We start from the raw sequence: 18,534 nt of genomic DNA, 5'->3' as shown, positions 1-18,534 counted from the left end.
CTTTCCCTATTTATTAAATTTTCTATCTATCTATCTGTCTACCCACCTATTTATGTATGTTTTTACTTTTTAGTGCCAAGTCCTGGCATCTTAAAGCCTGTCCCTGTCCTGTTGAAGTCTCACACTTGGCTGTTCACTGTCCTGCTGCAGCAGCTGCATCCTGACAATACAACATTCCCTTACATCCTGTATTTCCTGACTTGCCTACCTATGTTAACTCAAAAACTGGATCCACTGTGGATTATAATATTCTAGTAACACCTATTTTAAAAACTAATAAAATAGAGGATTTTCCCTTTTCCACTGTAAACCAAATGTAAGACAAGCCTTTCTGAAGATGTACTGCACATGAATGCATTTATAATTCCAAGAGCAGGACAGCCAGTCTGAGTTGTGTCCTGCAATACGTGGTAGAACTGCAGACTTTCCAATGCTGAAATCCTTGAACTTTTAATTTAGAATCAAGTGCTCAGCCTGAGATTATGTGAGGACTGGTTTGCCTTTTCCCTGTTCCGATTAAGAGCAAATACATGTTTGGTTCTTCCACCAAACATGTGCTGTCAGTACAGAGTCAAATTCCTTCCATCCCTTTGCTCCAGTACCTGGTTTTTTCCTTTCAAACACTATCCAGTGGAAGCAATTTGGAGAGTTTAGCATTCAGCTTTTCTAGAGTGGTATCAAACATTTGACAGTACATCTTCACTACTGCAAGATTTTATTGTTGCCAGAGGTTTTTTAAGTGTTTATTTTTTGGATTTTTTAAATTATTTTTTTAATGTGTGGATCAGCTCTTTGTTAGCCAGATTTTCAGACATCTTCATTGTGTTCATTCTGTTGCTGAAATTATTTCTGTTTGGAAAGTATCCTAACTATAAAAACATGTTGGGAGGAGATGGAAACCAGTATGGTGGTTTTTTATGAGCTGCATTTCAAGAGGAAGGTTCTTCTGGCAACTTACAGTTTGAAGTCTAAGCTCATTAGCTGTAAAGTTGTAAAATACATATATTTGGGTAGTAGACCATCCCCTGAGCAGTTTGAGAGAGGAGTGGAAGCTCAGAAAACCTGTCCTGGGAATTTCCATGTTGTTTTGTTTTTCCTGGAGTTCTCCCACCTCACTGCCCAGTGCAGAACTTGCCCAACAGGAGCAGCAATCCCAAAGCCAGAGGGTGGCTGTTCCAGGGAACAGCATCACAGCTCCCTGTTCTGGAAGGGAGACTTTATGGCTCATCTGCTGCACTCAAATACTCAATTGAGGTTGATACTCTTACATGCCTTTACTTTCTTAGTTGGCGCAATTTTTTCTTAGATCAGAGGAATTTTTGGTGCTACCAGAGTAACCTCTTAACTGTTTCCTCTCTGTCTTCCATTGATATTTTCTGTGAGTTTTTTAATATAGCCTTAAGCACCTTAGGTTTGCCTTGCACTTCTTTTCTTCAGGTTATCTGTTTTTCTGATAAAACTCTTCCCACCAATTCCCCAAATTTCTTGTTGAGGTCTGTTACGTTTTACTCTGATCCTTTCGGGACTTACTGTCTCAAGAGGAAAATTTTATTGGTTCATAAGTCATACAAATTATTTTCCACCATTACTTTTTAGGTAGATACTCAGGGAAATTCATCTTTTGTTTCATTACCCCATATGATTCCCATAAAATTATAAGGGGACTCGTTTGTCTCTTCAGAGTGTCCTGCCAAGGTGTAAGTGAGGAGTTTGTGCCTAAGAGGGTTTGAACACAGAACTGGAGCTGAGTGGGGAGGGAGATACAGTCTTTATGTGACTTACTGTCTGCAGTGGGGTTGTCACCTGCTCCAGGTAACCCTGTGTGGCAGGGGGTTGTCCTAGATCATGTCAAGAGATCACAGAATCCCAGACTACTATGAACTGGAAGGGACCCACAAGGACCATCCAGTCCAACTCTTCAGTCAGTGGCCCACACAGGGGATTGAACCCATGACCTTGGCATTATTACAGCCAAGATTTAACCAACTGAGCTGATCTCAGGGTCCCTTCCATCCCAAACCGTTCTGTGATTCTGTGGATAGGATATCCAACCTCTGCTTCCTGAGAAGAGCTGTTTCTGCTCTTGGCAAAATGGGTCCTTCTGGGAGCCAGGTACTCACAAACACTGATGTGTTTGTATGAATGAAATTCAAATTACGTGGTGCCTGCTCTGTGAGGCTGAGTGGGCTCTGCATGGCCAGTCTGGGTTTGACTTGCCCTTGGGGATCTGGGTGTGTTGTGTTGATGCTTCCATCTCTCAGCCTTCTCCAGGTCACAGAATCCCAGATTGTTCTGAACTGGAAGGGACCCACAAGGACCATCAAGTTCAACTCTTCAGTCAATGGCCCACACAGGGGATTGAACACTAGATCTTGACATCATTACAGCCAAGTTTGAACCAACTGAGCTGATCTCAGAGTCCCTTCCATCCCAAACCGTTCTGTGATTCTGTGGATAGGATATCCAACCTCTGCTTCCTGAGAAGAGCTGTTTCTGCTCTTGGCAAAATGAGTCCTTCTGGGAGCCAGGTACTCACAAACACTGATGTGTTTGTATGAATGAAATTCAAATTACGTGGTGCCTGCTCTGTGAGGCTGAGTGGGCTCTGCATGGCCAGTCTGGGTTTGACTTGCCCTTGGGGATCTGGGTGTGTTGTGTTGGTGCTTCCATCTCTCAGCCTTCTCCAGGTCACAGAATCACAGACTATTCTGAGATGGAAGGACCCACAAAGATCATCGAGTCAAACTCTAAAGTCAGTGGCCCACACAGGGGATTGAACCCACGACCTTGGCATTGTTACTCCAAGTTTTAGCCGACTGATCTAATCTCAGGGTCCTCCTGTGGAGAGTTTTTTCTACTTCTTTATGAACAGCTGTAATGTTCAAGATACCATATATTAGTTGCATTAAACTCTACATACAGCAAATTATATATCAGGGAAAAAATGCCATGTAAAAAGCCATTTCTATCCCATTGAAAGGAGCATGGAGGACCAGAGTTACCACCTTTTTTATCAGGAAGAGGTGGAACCTCATGTATTTTTATAAAAGTCTCAACTTACACTTTAAAATGTGTTCTGTCAGGTAACTTTTTTTAACTGCCATTTTGAATATTTTGTAGTTATGGTTAGTTGAATAGTTTACATGGTTAAGCCCAAGATGAACTACCTTAAAAAAATGTACTCATAAAATTTTTTCCTAACCCTGGACTAGGAACTCTGTGAAATTCCACTGGTATACTCCTTGAGGAATATATGTGCCAAACATAGGTGTGAAAAGAACAAAATTGGTTATTTGACATCATGGAGGTCATCAGGAAAATCTGCCTTTTGAGGGAGTATTTGCAAACCCATGGAAATTATCCCATTCCAGATGGAGTCTACGGAAGAGTGTTTGATTTTGCAGTACTTTGGAGCTGTATTAATGTCTACATGCTGAGACCTGAGGCAGAAATGAATATGAAATTCAACCAGTCAGATGAAAGTGAAGTGGGGAACAGTGTGCAGTGTGACATCTTAGCACAAACCAAGGCATCCTTAGCAGATGAAAATATGTAAAACCAAGCAATTAAGTGGTTGTGGGGGCGACTGCAGACACCACCACTGCACACATCTCTGATCTTTTCCATAAGATCAATGGGTACCAGATCCCTGCTCTGTGTTTAGTTATTTACTGGTGCACAAGTTAACATGTTGTTGGAAATAGTTACACCAGTGCTCAGAGTCTGCAGGAGTTTAAGTAGCAAAACCATGTGAAATGAGGACACAAATTTGTGAGCTGCAAGTGTATGGGTGATGTTTCACAGAGTAAAGTTATTTCACAGAGTTGGAAGGGACCCACAAGGATCATCGAGTCCAGCTCTTCAGTCAATGGCCCACACAGGGGATTGAACCCATGACCTTGGCATTATTACAACCAAGTTTTAACCAACTGAGCTAATCATGTGAAAGGGTTGGACTTGATGATCTCAGAGGTCTTTTCCAACCCAATCAATTCTATGATTCTGTGATTCTATGAAAAACGCTGCTGTTGTTTTTAATACTTTTAGAGTAATAGGGCATTTAATAGATTACAACTAATTTTAACACTTGAAGCAATAAATGTAATCAAGGGGAGGGTGACCAGACTTAAGGAGGAATCTTCTCAGGGCATCTTGCAGGGAATCAAGTGGAAGAGAGACTAGAGGTGAGTGTACCTGCCCAGGGCTGGGGCAGGTGAAGGCTGTTGTCCCTGTCTAAAACTGGGGCAAACAAGGAGAAGGAGCAGCTCATTGGGGAGTCCCATCAGCCCAATGCAAGGCATTGCACTGGGTGTGAACCCCACATGTCCAGGCAAGGAGAGTGTTCTCTTCTGTCTGCAGAGAGAGGGAGAAATAAACAGGTGTGAATCATACTGAGTAGTACATTCTCCTCTTTGCTGGCTGTTCTGGAGCTCTCAGAACAGTCAGTGCACGTTCCCAGACAAACATTGAGCAACTCCACTGGGACTTTATGTTTCCTGAACCACTGTTTGGGTTTTCTCTCGTGCCCAGGTGTTTCTAAGCAAACCAGTCACATTGTTGGAGGGATACAGAGCACTAACATTTACATAGATCATGGTTTGAGCTGTAAAAAAAAAAAAAAAAAAAAAAAAAGAGCAGGCTGTCATGATTAGAGCCTCTTGGAAAGGGCAGCCTGCTGGACTCAGAGTAATAATCAGAGTAATATCATGATGTGTGGGTGAAGCTGTGCCTGGGAGAGCTGCTGTGCTGGAGTTGTGTGCAGGTGAATCACTGCAGTGTCAAGGCTGTTAATGAAAAAATCTATTAAAAATTAATATATAGGAAAAATTACACTAGCATATAAATATGCTAAATACAGGGAGAGAGAGAGACCAGGAAAAATGACTGTCAAGATGATCAAATAGGCCAGAAAGAGTGGTTTGGCTTAAAAATATTGTTTGCCATTGTTAATTGAAATTTTGTAAACCAGCTCATCATCAAGAGCTTCAGAGCAGGTTTTAAAATACTGGATTGGTGGAGTCAAGAAAATTTCTTCAATGAGCTCCCAGTTTAAGGTACCAATTCAGTGCTACTTTCTCCTGTTTCAGAGCATGAGGTTTATATTTTGGATGTGAAATGGATGAGATTCTGAGGAGTCTCGATTTGAAATGAAGTCTATAAATCTTTCTGGAAATGAAAGAAAAGCTGTTTCTCTGTGTAGGTCAGAGTTGTGATTCTGGATTACTTGAAGTCTTCTGAAATGTAGAGAGAAGTTTCAGGTCTTTTCTATGGAGTTATTTTTCATTGTTGCTCACTCAAAAGGATATAAGGGTATTGATTTGCTAGTTTTTTTAATTACTATGTGAAAAACAGAAGTCAAATCAATGGTGTACCATATGTAGAACTCTCCATACATGAATATTTTTTTAAAAATTAAGCCTTACCAATCTAAAAATGTTAAATGTATCATGTTTATACTCCAATCTGGAACATTCCCATTATAAGTACTTTGTATTTTTTACATCCAGCATCACATGTTGAGAACAACATATCTGTTGGTGACAGAGGAGGTGGTGGCATATAGGGACATTTCTGTGATGTGCAGTCTTAGTCTTTTGGTTTGGAATCGGGTGAGTTTACTGCATTTTCATCAGTGGAAATGCTGCTGCAAGGCTTTAGTTGGAAGTTCTCGTTAAGCTAATTGCATCTTCCCAACTTAACATGTAAGAGTGTCATTCCCACGGCACAGTGGAAGGGACTACTGTTTATTTCCTGGTAATATTCTGGTTAACTGGTTGACTTGAACCACTTAGGTGGTTCTTTTCTTAGGAATTCAGTAGGTGCTCGTAGGATGCACGAATGCCTTGTCTAATTAGGGCTGAAACTTCAGGCAAAGTGCACTAGGTTAGCAAATTGAGCTAGACAGTAACCCTTTTTGTTTGTTAATGGAGTGAATGTTTCATCAGGCCACAGATGAATGTGTGCTCTAATTGTCTTGGTGGGGAGGAAGGAATTCTGGCCTACGTCATGCCTTTAACAAAAATTACTTCAGCATTGTCACAAATTGATTGGCAATATGTTTTTCCTCACATTACTCATGGGATGTCAACGAGTATGCAAATGTGAAAATTTAACATATGTCTGCTCGCTGCTTTTACGTGGTTTCTCTCACCAGTTTAATGAGTAAAAACTGGCTTTTAAATGTCACTTCAAACCCAAGTCCTTTGGTGTTGGAGAGCACCTTGCTGTTATTTTCTGCCCAGATGTTAAATAGTTTATTCATTTGTTCATTTTACACACTTGAACTGTAGCCTGGCTTTTATCCCATTGTGTTCTGGCCCCGTAGTTAAAGCTTGGTGTAATTATTCCTCTGGTGTTGCTCCTTGTTACACAGTGTTGCATCTTCTTGGGGGTCTCTGCTGCCTTTCCTCAGAGCATCAGTTTGCATTGATCCCTGGTGCTGCAACACAACCAAACATCAGTATCTTCCTTTTGATCTCTGTGGTAAATGCATTTATTTCTGAATGAAGCTATAACATTGTTAACTTCTCTAAAGACTTCCTGAGAGCATAATAACAGGGGTGGACCAGCGATACAGATCTAATAAGGCTCAGTTGGGTTATTTTGTGTTGTGCCTTCTGTCTCACAGCTGTTCGTGGGAGGTGGTCCCGGCTTTCCTGGCACAGGAGGCAGCCAGTCATGGGGTTTACCACAAGTGGGTCAACTTGGAAGCCTAAACCCCCCCAAACTGAAATCTGCCACATTCACCTCCCCCAAATATTAAACACCATTTAGTTTCACTGCCAGTGTGTTTGGTGCAAGAGGCAGTGGGGCATGTCCAAGGGTTGGAGATGTTACGGTTATCATAATGATGCCGTGAGAGACTCCAAAAGCAGGACTCTGAGCCAAGTTAGGGTGGGATAAGATAAAAAGTGAAAGTCCTTTAATATCAGGCTGAGCACCCACAGGAATACATATTGACATGCACCCCAACACTGGTTTTTATGATTTTTATAATATGGTCCACCCAATCCCCAGTTCACACATCTCAGTCCTGCCTCTTGGTCACACCCCCTCAGAATTTGAGTCTGGGGTCAGCGGGACCCTCTGTTTTTCATTTCTGTTTTCCTCAGCACTCATAGGGCTTGAAGGTTTTCCAGTATTCTTAGACTCAAGGTTACTAGCTCATGTTTATGTCTCACTCTGCAGGCTTTTCTGATGGTCTTCAGCCTTCTGCCTTGAAGAGAGTCTAAACAGCTAAAAGAATTTGAGCTACTGATAAATGGCAGAGGTTGGCATGTATAAACATTGAACTTAAGCTGCTAGAAATACTAACACACTAAATTTGCTTTTTACTACATTTACAAGTACTTCTAAAACCTATAAAAATAAAAAAAAAGTCAACCCCCCTGCTTAATTAGCACATTCTGTGTGTTTAAGTTGAAGGTTTAGGGTTGTGTTTTTTGCAGTGTCAAGTACCTTGGGTTTGGGAGCAGAGGTGATGGGAGCAGAGTGAGGATGTTGGGCTGTGTTGGAGCATCCCTGTGTTTCACAGGTGGACTCCAGGAGCCCTGAGGGGACAGTCAGACATCCCTCTGGGTGTCACAGGCTCATGCTTTTGGGCTTGGACATCATGGTGCCATGTTTGCCAAAGCTTTCATTGCATGGCAAACCTGTGCAGGTGGTGAAATCCCTGCGATAACTGTGGGACAGAAAGGATGTGATCACACAAATCTTTTATCTGGACTGCAGGCTTCATGTTTTGATAAGAACAAAAGAGGGGGTCTCATAAGACAAACTTTAAAGCATTACTGGATATTTAGGATGTCTTGGCTGTGGCAAGAAAAGTTTCCTCTCTGCTTCTTGTGTCTGTCTTTTCGTCTACAACTATTTATTGCTTAAGTTTTGGATGGCAATCACAGTGGGAGGAGTTGAGTCAACTCTTAGGAGATCCTCTCTCCTCACAGTTCTCAGAGAGCACAGACTCAAAACTGTCATATTTGAACATATATTTTTTCTTTTAAGTTTGAGGAAAGAAGTACATATTTGCTTTTGAAGTTTGGCAGAGAGTAAAGTTGTGTGTGTGTGTGTTGCATGTACAAAGTATAAACAACAAACAAAATAATTTTTATGGAATGCCTCTCAGATTTTAAAACTTTACACTTAACAGGTCACTTCAATATTTATTACTCTGTCAGTGTCACGATGACAGTGATCACACCCAACATTGCATGATGTCTTGAACAGTAATACAGATACTCTCACTCTCTACTTTATGTAGTTAACTGCAACTTTTTGAATATGAGAAGATGTTTCAAATAAGAATAGCTGTGTATCACTAAGTGCGTGCAAATACATTTTGCTTCTTAAATATTACTCAGTTACTAAATACAAAGGACTCTTACCCTTTCTCGTCTTCTCTTCCTCTTCTTCCCCTTCCCTTTTCCTTTTTCCCTTTTCCTCCTGAAATATTTTATAGACCATTTCCAAGCATTATTATTAACTCATTCTTTTACATGAAGTTTCATTTTGAAAGACTTGCAGTGTGCAGACAGACAGGAGCAGACAGACAGAGTCAGCTTGGGAATGGGAAATGTTGCTTCTCTGGTTTTCTAATTTATGTCTGGACTACATAACCTGTACCAGTGGAACCTGATGCTGTTCCCAGTCCCCTGATCCTGAGCTACTGAAAGGGCTTTCCGTGCCCAGGTTGTGGTGCTTGGTTGTGCAGGGAATGGGTCCTCTTGCTGCAGTGAGGTCCTTGTTCCAGCTCGTTGTCATTCCTTGGAGATATGTCTGAAAATGGCTCTCTGGGGAAGCTCCTTTGGGAGCTGTCGTAGTTGTTTGTGGCTCTGTTGTCATCAGAGCACAAGTCTGAATGAATCTGAAAGTCTGTTTGCACTTCACTTGAGAGATGTGGTAGTACTGCATTGATGCTGGGATTACTTTTCCTGATGTAGCCTCAGGTTTGCATGTTCTTTGGATATACACAGGCTATTTTTCAAGTGTGCTAACAGCTTGACACATGCCACGTGTAAAAAAATTTGCCCTGGAAAAATAACCAGTGTTGGTGTAGGAATATTTTGTATTTACAGTCAGCACGCTGATGGAAAGCAGCAGTAGGTCAGTTGTTAGCTCCCTGGGCACTTGTCCAAATATCATTAAAAATGTTGACATTAAATAATTTGGGGCTTTAATAATACTTAATTAACTACTATTTAAACACCTCTGGTCAGATTGGCCTACATGTGTAGTTTAGAAATTCTTCTGCAGGTGGTAGATTTGACACATTCATGGGCTGTGCAGTTCACCTCAGACTTGTGATAATCCTTTGTCCCTAAAGGAGAGGAGCAAACAACTGCAGAGTGCTCAATGTTGTCCTTTCTGTTTGTTTTTCAGATTAGCACTGTACGTATACGAGTACCTGCTCCATGTAGGAGCGCAGAAGTCAGCGCAGACCTTCTTGTCAGAGGTGAGTTTTCTTATGACTTCCCAACAAAACAAACAGGATTTGGTCTAGAACAACAGCAGTCAGGACCTTGGATGGCCAGTTTGCATCACCCTTCTGTGCCAAGTCACTTTACACAGCTCTGTGTAACTGTTCCTGCTGTGGTTTGTTATCCCCCTTCCACGCTGGGGGAAGATTAATCTATTTTCCCTGATAAATGTGCACATTACAGAACACATCAACGGTACTCTGTTTTTATGACCTTTTAACTTGCTGTTGATACCTCCAGTTGTGGATGATGGACCCTTTGGAAACATACCCCCTTAATGTATTTTACATCCTCCTGTCACACACTATCAGTTCTCCTCTTAAGCATCTCTCTGTGCTCTTACCATGCTATTAACCACTCCACTCCTTTTCATCTGCTGAATCAATGTTGCTACAACCATTTAGGTCCTATTTTTTAAAACATTTTCAACTGCTAATGGAATTTTTACCTTTGCAGAATAGTTTGGGGTTTTTTTTTCATAGTCTTTCAAAGGCTTTTTGTGCATCTTTTGAAGGTTGAAGTAAATTTGTCTCCTTACCATTTTACATTTGGCCTGGGATACAAATATGTGCCAAACATGAGGTCTTTTGGGTTTGCTACTGTTTTTAATGTTTATTTCACAAAAACATTTAAGATAATAATAATAACAGTTGAATAATGAGCAGAAGTAATGAAAAAATAGGCAAGATGTTGTACTGGGAAAACTCACTGATTCAGCTGATCCTCCTCCAAAAGCTAATAAGATTACTATGCTGGTGATGACATTTTGGAGGTGGAAGAGAGAAGGTTGAGAACTCAGCGTGGTGTTTGTGATGCTTATACAAAATTCACATAACAGAGATATGGAAAAGGGTTGGAATTGTGGTAGTATCAGTTTAAGTTGATAGTAAAGTATATTTTTGACAATTTTTTTTTCTCTTTGACAAGGCAGTAGAAAAATAAGAGAAAAAATAATGTATCATTGTAGCTTTCCCCAAACAGCTGTCATGTGTAAATAATACACTCCACAAGAAAAATTTTGGTTACTTTGTTTTTACGGTGTATTTACAAAATGAGCAGTTGGCAGAAGTGTAACTGGTATGACATTTGGATTTCTGGAAAACATTAAATACAGTGTCTTGAAACGCAGCTTTTAAAACTTATTCAGTTCTGAGTTACAGAGAAACTCTTGGGTCTGAACAAGGTAGTGTGAGGATATATCAAATCTTCCAAATTAAAATGGTACTATCCAAGAGACGGTAAACATGTGTCAGGGACAATTGATAGTGTATAGAGCTGGTGTGAGCTGTGAGTTGATTTGCCTCATTAATTAGCAGTGTAGAAGGGTAAAGAGGATGCTGGCAGTGGTTGTGAGTGGTTGGTTGCCTGTTGGGGCTGGATGCCTTCTCTGCTCTGTCAGTTTGGGTGGGTTTCATCAGAGATTAAATGGTTCAGAGAAGCTCCAAAACTGAGTTGGGGCTTAAAAGAAGTAAACATAAATAGATTGTCTGAACTATACAGTCAGTGTTACCTGTGTGTGTATAAATGGGAAAGGTTAAGAGCCCTTCCTTAAAGATATACCAGGGAGTGTGGCTCAGAGCAATTAACAAAATTCAGGGAAAGTTTGAGTTGGATATCATGGAATCCACTCTTGACACTGAGTAACTTAGAGATGGTTGTCCTGAGCATCCCTGTATTTTTGTAATGCTTTGTGTCTGGCTTGAATTTTGTATATTTCCGTTGATCTGATCCTAATGCCATGTATTTTCTATCCTGGAAGTTGGATTCTGCCTTGGGAGAAATAATTCCCTTAGTCTGGCTGAACAGCAGGGTGGGCATTTCCCAGTTAGTCATTCCCAGGCTATAAGTCCAATCGACACAGTTGACAATGAGGAGTTTTCTTCTTAAATTTATGACTCTAAGTTTCTGTGATCAGACAGACTGACATGTGACCTGTGAGACAATTGGGAGTATTTTGAAAAAACAAAACACAAATCCTTGACAGGACCCCCAAACTTCCAATTAATTTCTCAATGTGAAATGTGTCCTGGGACCCACATAAGACCTGGGTGTTGGGTAATTTCCTCACTAAGCCCTGCTTTGAAGAGCACAAATACTGATTAGACATAGCCAGGGTGTTCTGTGGGTAAAATTTTTGCTTTTAACAGAGTGATTTTTCAACTGCAGAACCCCCTTTTCCCTTTTGGCTATACAGTGCATCCCTTCATGACATTATTTTGGAACTTCTCAGGGATACTGTGCCTTCCTGGTTATTAATACAAGTCTTGCCAAGCCATTCCCAGTACACATGAGGAGCATTTGTGCCTCTCAGAAGTGTATTTGAAGAGTGTGTAATAACTTTGTAGTAGCTTTGGCCTTTATTTTAAATTTTTATTATTTTTTTTCAGCCAGCACTTAAGCAGGAGCTTTTTAAAATATATTTTTTTATGTATTAACTACTGACATCAGTAGTTGGTTCATTCCTCCTTATCAACACAACTGGTAGTGCCTCAAGATTATCTTTCAAAAATAATTTAAAACAGCAAAATTGTTTGTGAGTAGTTGTATTCATATAATATATATAAATTTCATTGGATTTCTCCATGCGAGTGTGGAATTTTCTATATGGATTTTCATATGAGTGGCAACAACATTTTGGGGTGTATGAGCTACTTACAGTTTTGCAATCTGTTGACAGAACTTGCATATGTTTAAATTTCTTAAGAATTTGATGTGGAAATCAAATTACAGTTGAGAATGAAGGTTATAGTCTCTTTTGGAAAGTGAGTGCCCTTGGCAGTATCAACACTTCTACCTGCCTTTAATATTAAGATTTTATATACTTCTTTCTTTCTATCTATCTATCTATCTATCTATCTATCTATCTATCTATCTATCTATCTTCTATCTATCTATCTATATATTTTCACATATTTTTCATATTAGGGTTGTTTAAGCATTTAATTAAAATAACCCTCTTTTTGTCTGCCATTACTTCTGTCCCAAGAGAAGAATATGGTTTGTGTTTTTAACAATTTTTTTTAACAAAATTGGACAGGAAATAATGCTGTGTCTTGTTGTAACTGGAGGAGTTGGGAGTGCTCACAGTGCCCCAGTTTCCACCCAGTTCTGACAGACATTCTTCTGGGCAGTGCTGTGTGGGCTTTATTGTGGCACAAACTATTTAAATTTGGAGTTTGGGAGAAGCTAATGGCTGGCATTAATAAGGTGGTTGGTGATTATAATGAAGATGCAACATTTGGGGAGTCTTGCAGAGAGGCAGAACAGTCTCTGTGGTTTGTGTTGTCTGGTGGGTTCACTGCTCAACAGCATAAGTGTGAAGTCAAGAGTTAAAGAGTTCCTAAACTGCATTTCCTCTGAAAACAGTGTTAAGCAAAGCAGGTTTCCTGGGTGGGAATGAAGTCACAGCCAGTATAGGTGTTCAGCAGAGCTTGCCAGCCCAGAAAACCAAGCCAGAAGAGCTTTATGTTTTCGCTGAGTGGTGGGAGACTGGGTTATAACTGTGATGCTGCTCGTAATTTCCACTTTACCTCTGACTGAAGCACTCCTTTAGGGTTATAAAATGCTGGCTGGGGGGAACACTGCCACCTGCTGAATCCATAACATGAGTTCTCTGCAAAGTGCAAAATATTTGAGATTTTAGGGACACTTTATAATTGCCCTTTTTTTTTGGTCATGCATTTTTGGCCTCAAAAGACCTCACATTTTACTCAGAATATGAAAAAAACCCCCAAAGAATAAAATTCTAAAATATACTTCCCCAGTATAAGCAAAGCTAATTTAAGTATCAACTGTACCAGTAAGTGTAAATTAATAAGTAATATGGCCATGCAAATGGATGATCATAAACCCTTTCTAGTCATGAAATCTTCTTTATCCTTTTGATATCTGAATTATGTTGTGCCTTTTAGTCACAATGATCACAGAAACGTACACCTCTGTTATTATTGTTTTGTTTTAGATAAGATGGGAAAAAAACATCACACTAGGGGAGCCCCCAGGATTCTTGCATTCCTGGTGGTGGTAAGTACCAATTTTCTTTTCCTCTGATATTTCAGGATGTGTCAAGTGCTGGTTCCAGCAGCTGGAGGCAAGAAATTCAGCTGAACATTTTAAAAGGAATGGGAGGATGAGGATTAAGAACCATTTTCTTGTTAAGGAATGAAATAACAGAGAATTAGATATAGAAAAAGATACTGATGTTAGATACAGGATAAAGAGAAGTAATGCTTGGTATGCTGATAAAAAAGCATCTTTTGGAGGAAGGTGGTCTGCGTTTCATTCTTCAGCATCTTCCAGTAAATTTTGCAATTAAGGGATTATTCTATATGTCATAAATAACTGCATTTGGGAAAAAAACAGTATACAGAGTGTACAGATGTGAACTTCCTAAGCCTACAGTAGCCCACGTTAGTTGTGTGTGGAATTCTCAGGTGGCTGCTGTGTAGACATGGTATTGATTCATTGTCACATGGTTTGAATACATCCAGCATGCCTGTGTAATTGCAGAGAATATCTCAGCAGCACAAGAACTTAGGATCTTTAAAATGGCCCCATTTGAACCCAAGTGATAGGTACAGTTGCATGAAAAGTCACGTATTGAAGCTTGGGAGGAGGATTATGTCCCTTTTATCTCTCATTTCTGCATTATCCCTAATTTTGATGCTCTGAAGCAGAGTGCTCAAATTGTCCTCAAAGCCCTGGACTAAGTTATAAAGGATTATAAGTTTATAGGAGTATAAATTTGGTGCTGGTCTAAGTTAGAAAGGATTATGTCTAAACCAATAAAAAACTACTATGAAAAATTGTATTATTTTATTCATTTAAACATAGTTTAATTCCAGTAACTGTGTGTTAGATCTGATTTGTGTGCAGCTGTTTGAAGGCTTGGGGGAAAGACCAGTGGGAGTAGGTACCATAATTTCCCTTTATTTATGATCCAGGAACATGCTGATCTATTTACTATGCTTGTCCACGCAACAGATTCTCTGGGAACTTTTGTTTAAGGTCAATATTGGACATTTGCCCAGAGCAGCTGTGGCTATCCCATCCCTGGGAGTGTCCAAGGCCAGCCTGGACAGGGCTTGGAGCAACCTGGAATAGTGGAAGGTGTCCCTGCCCATGGCAGGGGGTGGCACTGGATGATGGGCTTTAAGGTCCCTTCCAACCCAAACCATGCTGGGATTCTGTGAACCTTGACCTTGGAAAAATTGCCACTTTTCTCCCAGTTTGTTTCCTTTCCATGTTGTTGTGAATCCATCCTTGTGGAAGTTAATGTGGCAGCTGTTGCCAGAGGGGTGAGGTCAAAAGCACATTATATATTAGACTGCATTCTTGGTCTGTGCTACAGTGGTGTTGAAGGAGCAGAGCACTGCTTGTCTCAGAGATCAGACAGCAGGACTTGGTTCCTCAGAGATGTTTTACAAAGCTAAATTCTTCCTTAGAGTCTTTTTCACCCCTTGGAGGGAAAATGATATACCTGTTTCTACAAAGGGACATGTGTGTGGGGTGTGTGTGTGCAGCATAAAATGTACATGGACACTGCAGTGACATTCCCTCCATCTCTGTCACTCTTAACTTGCAGTGTATTTTGGGATCTCTACTGTGCAGCTCCAGAAAGACGAGAAACATGTGAACACTCCAGTGAAGCAAAAGCCTTCCATGACTACGTAAGTTTTGTGTCTTTGCCACATTTTTGTTAATTGCATGTGATAAAACGTGATGGGGAAGTTTTCCTGCACTGCAGTGGCTCAGAAACACAGGTGTTGGTCCTGTGTAACTCTGAGTTTTCTGGGGATAGCTCAGAATTAGGGCTTCTAATTCTTTGATTGCCAGCAGAATGTGGGTAACTCGTAGAAGCCATCTCAGAGATCAAGGTGCAGTGCCAGGTGTTAATGCAGACTGAAGAATGTGCTTCTGTCCATGGACATGCCTGGCTGGTCACAAAGGCACATGGAAGCAAAAGATGTGCCCTGTCTAAATATCCATTTAGCTCTGTCAGTGCTAAAGCAAAGGCTGTTCAGCAGCTAGAACTGATGCCCTGGCTTCTCTCACTGGCTGAGAGTGTGGGTGTTCTTTGGGTATTTTTGTATCCTGAAGTATTTTTCATCCTAATAAACAATTAATTGTCATAGAATAAGTTAAATGCAAAATTGTCTGGTCCAAGAGAACAGAAGAAATAAAAGTTTATGCCAGTTTTGCTGCCTTTGAGACTTAGTTCAAAACACAGCAGGAAGTTCAGTGGGGTTTTGGGGGAGAGTAATTCTCACAGTACAACTGTGAAACATCTTTCCTTGAGTCATCACCAGGTCTGTCTTAGAAATAGTGTCTAGTTACTGCCAAAGAGTATTTCCACAGATAAAATAGAACTCAGACTGCCACAGCCCAGTGTCTTACAAACAGAGATTTGGAACAACAGGAATGAATCAGCCAAGTGACCATTTTCCATTTTCTGTTGTCGTAATGTGGTCATGGCTTGGTGTCCTGCACAAAAATGTGGAAGCCAATGATGATCTTGCCTTATTTGTAGTAAACAACTATATTGTAAATGCACCACAGCTGGGTACATTCAGCACATTTTACCAATGCCTCTTAAATACCCTGTAGTTGGTAAATTTTGAGGGAAACTGGAAAAGGTGCTTGGACAGTGTTGCACAGCCATGTTCAGTTTGCACTGGTCATAGACATAATTAATGAACAAATAAAGGTATCAGAGAGGGGAACAGCTTACAAGGAAGTTTTGCACCCACAGGGGTGTTAAGGTCAGCCAACTCAGTAAAGCACATTCCTCAAATTAAAAATTAAGTAACTCTTGCAAGTGCAATTGGTGTAATACTTTTTACCTTATCTGCTTTAAATACAAAGTTACTGGAAAAATAAAATATTTGGCTGTATATTTGGAATCCTTCAATTCCCCACAAGGAGCAATAGTTTTACAGGAATAGTGTAAGGCTGTAGGGAATGACAGTAGAGATTTGAATTTTGGGAGGTCAGAATCTACAGCACACCAGTTGACTTCAGCAGGGCACATTGTGCTCTCCAAATATGTTGTGTTTAACAAAAGCCAAAAATCTGAAAACTGAAAATGTTACTGTGAAATAATTGTGAAACAGAATGATCAGCAAGAGGAAACTCAGTGAGAAGGTACTTGAAGTCTAAAAAGGAGTGGAGTCCACAAATGTTTAAACTCACAAGAGTTCATTGGTCAGTAAGTTCAGTGTTGAACCTGAATTTTGAGGTATACCAAGAACTTTAGTAGGTGAACCAGAATAATGTCAAATAAAAAAAAAGTTGTGTTAGCACCACCCTTCAACATTTCTGACTTCTACAAGTCTTGGACTGTTACATGGCCTCATTGCTCAGTTCTGTCTGCATTATGATGTGTATTGACATAATTCAGGAGAAATGAGAAGATGAGTTCTGTGTGTGATACAATTCTGTGATTGAAGGAAAGATGAAATCTTGGTATAATTCTGTATTACATATAGACAGGATGAGTGCTTACTTTACAAACAATTTGGTTTATTTTAGAAATTAACTCCAGCTGTTTCTAAACCCCATTCTCTCAATCTTTTAAGGTGGCAGGAAAAGCTTTGCATTATTTTTGTTGGGATTAACTCATTTAATGTCTTGCAAGACTCATGGTGTTCCTTATCATCACCTGCTTTCCGTTTAGCAGGACAGTCTCTATCACAATATTTGTGTCCCATATTTTATGAGTGTGTTGTATGCTCACGTTTTAAAGAACATTGAAAATTGTTGTAAAACATTGCCAAGCAAATTTCACAGCAGAGGAAGATGAACATTTAGTAAGTGTAACCCTGACCCATGTAGTGTTTTCCACTGACTTCAGAGGGGTCAAACCTCCATCATCAGTGGAGACCATCAGGGAGCTGCTTGTTGGGTTGTGGCTCCTCCAAGAGGCCAAGGGGTCTGGTAACCAGAACCCTGATGGTCACGTTGCAGGTCAAGTAAAGCATTTGTAGCTGTGCTGTCCTATCTGAAAGTTGTAATTGCAAGTACAAAACAGCACAGAAGGCTTGTTTATTAATTCATATGAGCAATTCAGAATTCTTTATTAGGGATGTGTTCCACTTGAGCTAAGGAGAGTCGTTACTGCTGAAGGGCTGTGTGGTCTGGTGGCACCAGATGTGCCATCTCTGACACTGAGCGAGCTGTGTTAGCTGAGGGAATGGTCTTGTCTGTCTTTGCCTTTGTGGAGAGAGAGGTTTGAGGATGTTTGGTGGAGGAGGGAAAGCACTTGCAGATGGTTTAATAGTTTGTGAAGCATTGCTGCCTCTGTCAGTGTAGCAGCAAGTCAGTCAGGAACACACAGGTTGACTCATAAAATGAATGCACACAGAAATTTAGTTTAAGTTTACTTCAAAGTTCTACAGTATCTTAAAGTTCTTTAAAGTGTCTTAACTGGAATTGCAAAAATAATGCCTTTTGAGTTCTCCCTTGCCTTCTCAGACAGTGCTTTGTTGGCTGCAGTGCCACAACACTCATCATACTAAAAATCCAAAAATAGAAAAGGAAGGGTCTGTTCTGGCTTTATAAAGATTTTCTGTGCTCATCCCAAGTGTATTTGCAGCTTGTCTGTATTTAGAGTGGGTTATATATTTACTTTCTATTGAGGAAATAAATTACCTCCTACTGAGGTTTGCCATTGGATATGTTTTGTTCTGAGTGAACAAAGGTCTGGGCTCATTAGGTACATTTATGAAATCTGTTTTAGGCTTGAAAAGACCAGTGCATGTCGTGACAGTGCATGTTGTGACAGTGCATGTCATGACAGTGCATGTGCTGGCTCGGGCTCTGCCTGAAAGGTTTTAACATCCATGACATAGAACTGGAAGTGGTTTCCACTTCAGGTGACTCAGGAAAGGCAAGTGGTATTTGCTCCCCCAGCCTGTTAATGTTACAGCATTTCAGTAGGAGGAGCTTTATTTGGAGCAGAAAATCTCCATGAATCTTTCCCAGCTACCTGTTACTTTTCCTGGAGCAAAACTTCTCCATGCTCTGAGGTCCTGTGAAGAATCCATGCACATGGATGCTC

General features: G+C 40.4%; 1 protein-coding gene across 7 annotated transcripts in view; it reads left to right on the top strand.

Moving 5' to 3' along the window:
- SSBP2 (single stranded DNA binding protein 2) overlaps positions 1-18,534 on the top strand; it is a 143,007-nt gene that overhangs the window by 26,848 nt on the left and 97,625 nt on the right. For all 7 annotated transcript variants that reach the window (XM_071581486.1, XM_071581485.1, XM_071581481.1 and 4 more), the window contains exons 2-4: positions 9,379-9,451; positions 13,438-13,499; positions 15,061-15,145. In XM_071581486.1, coding sequence (XP_071437587.1) covers positions 9,379-9,451; positions 13,438-13,499; positions 15,061-15,145 — 220 coding nt within the window. The remainder of the gene's footprint in view (positions 1-9,378; positions 9,452-13,437; positions 13,500-15,060; positions 15,146-18,534) is intronic.

This window comes from Pithys albifrons, chromosome Z, assembly GCF_047495875.1.
Source record: "Pithys albifrons albifrons isolate INPA30051 chromosome Z, PitAlb_v1, whole genome shotgun sequence".
NCBI lineage: Eukaryota > Metazoa > Chordata > Aves > Passeriformes > Thamnophilidae > Pithys > Pithys albifrons.
This window is presented reverse-complemented; position numbering and strand designations above follow the sequence as displayed.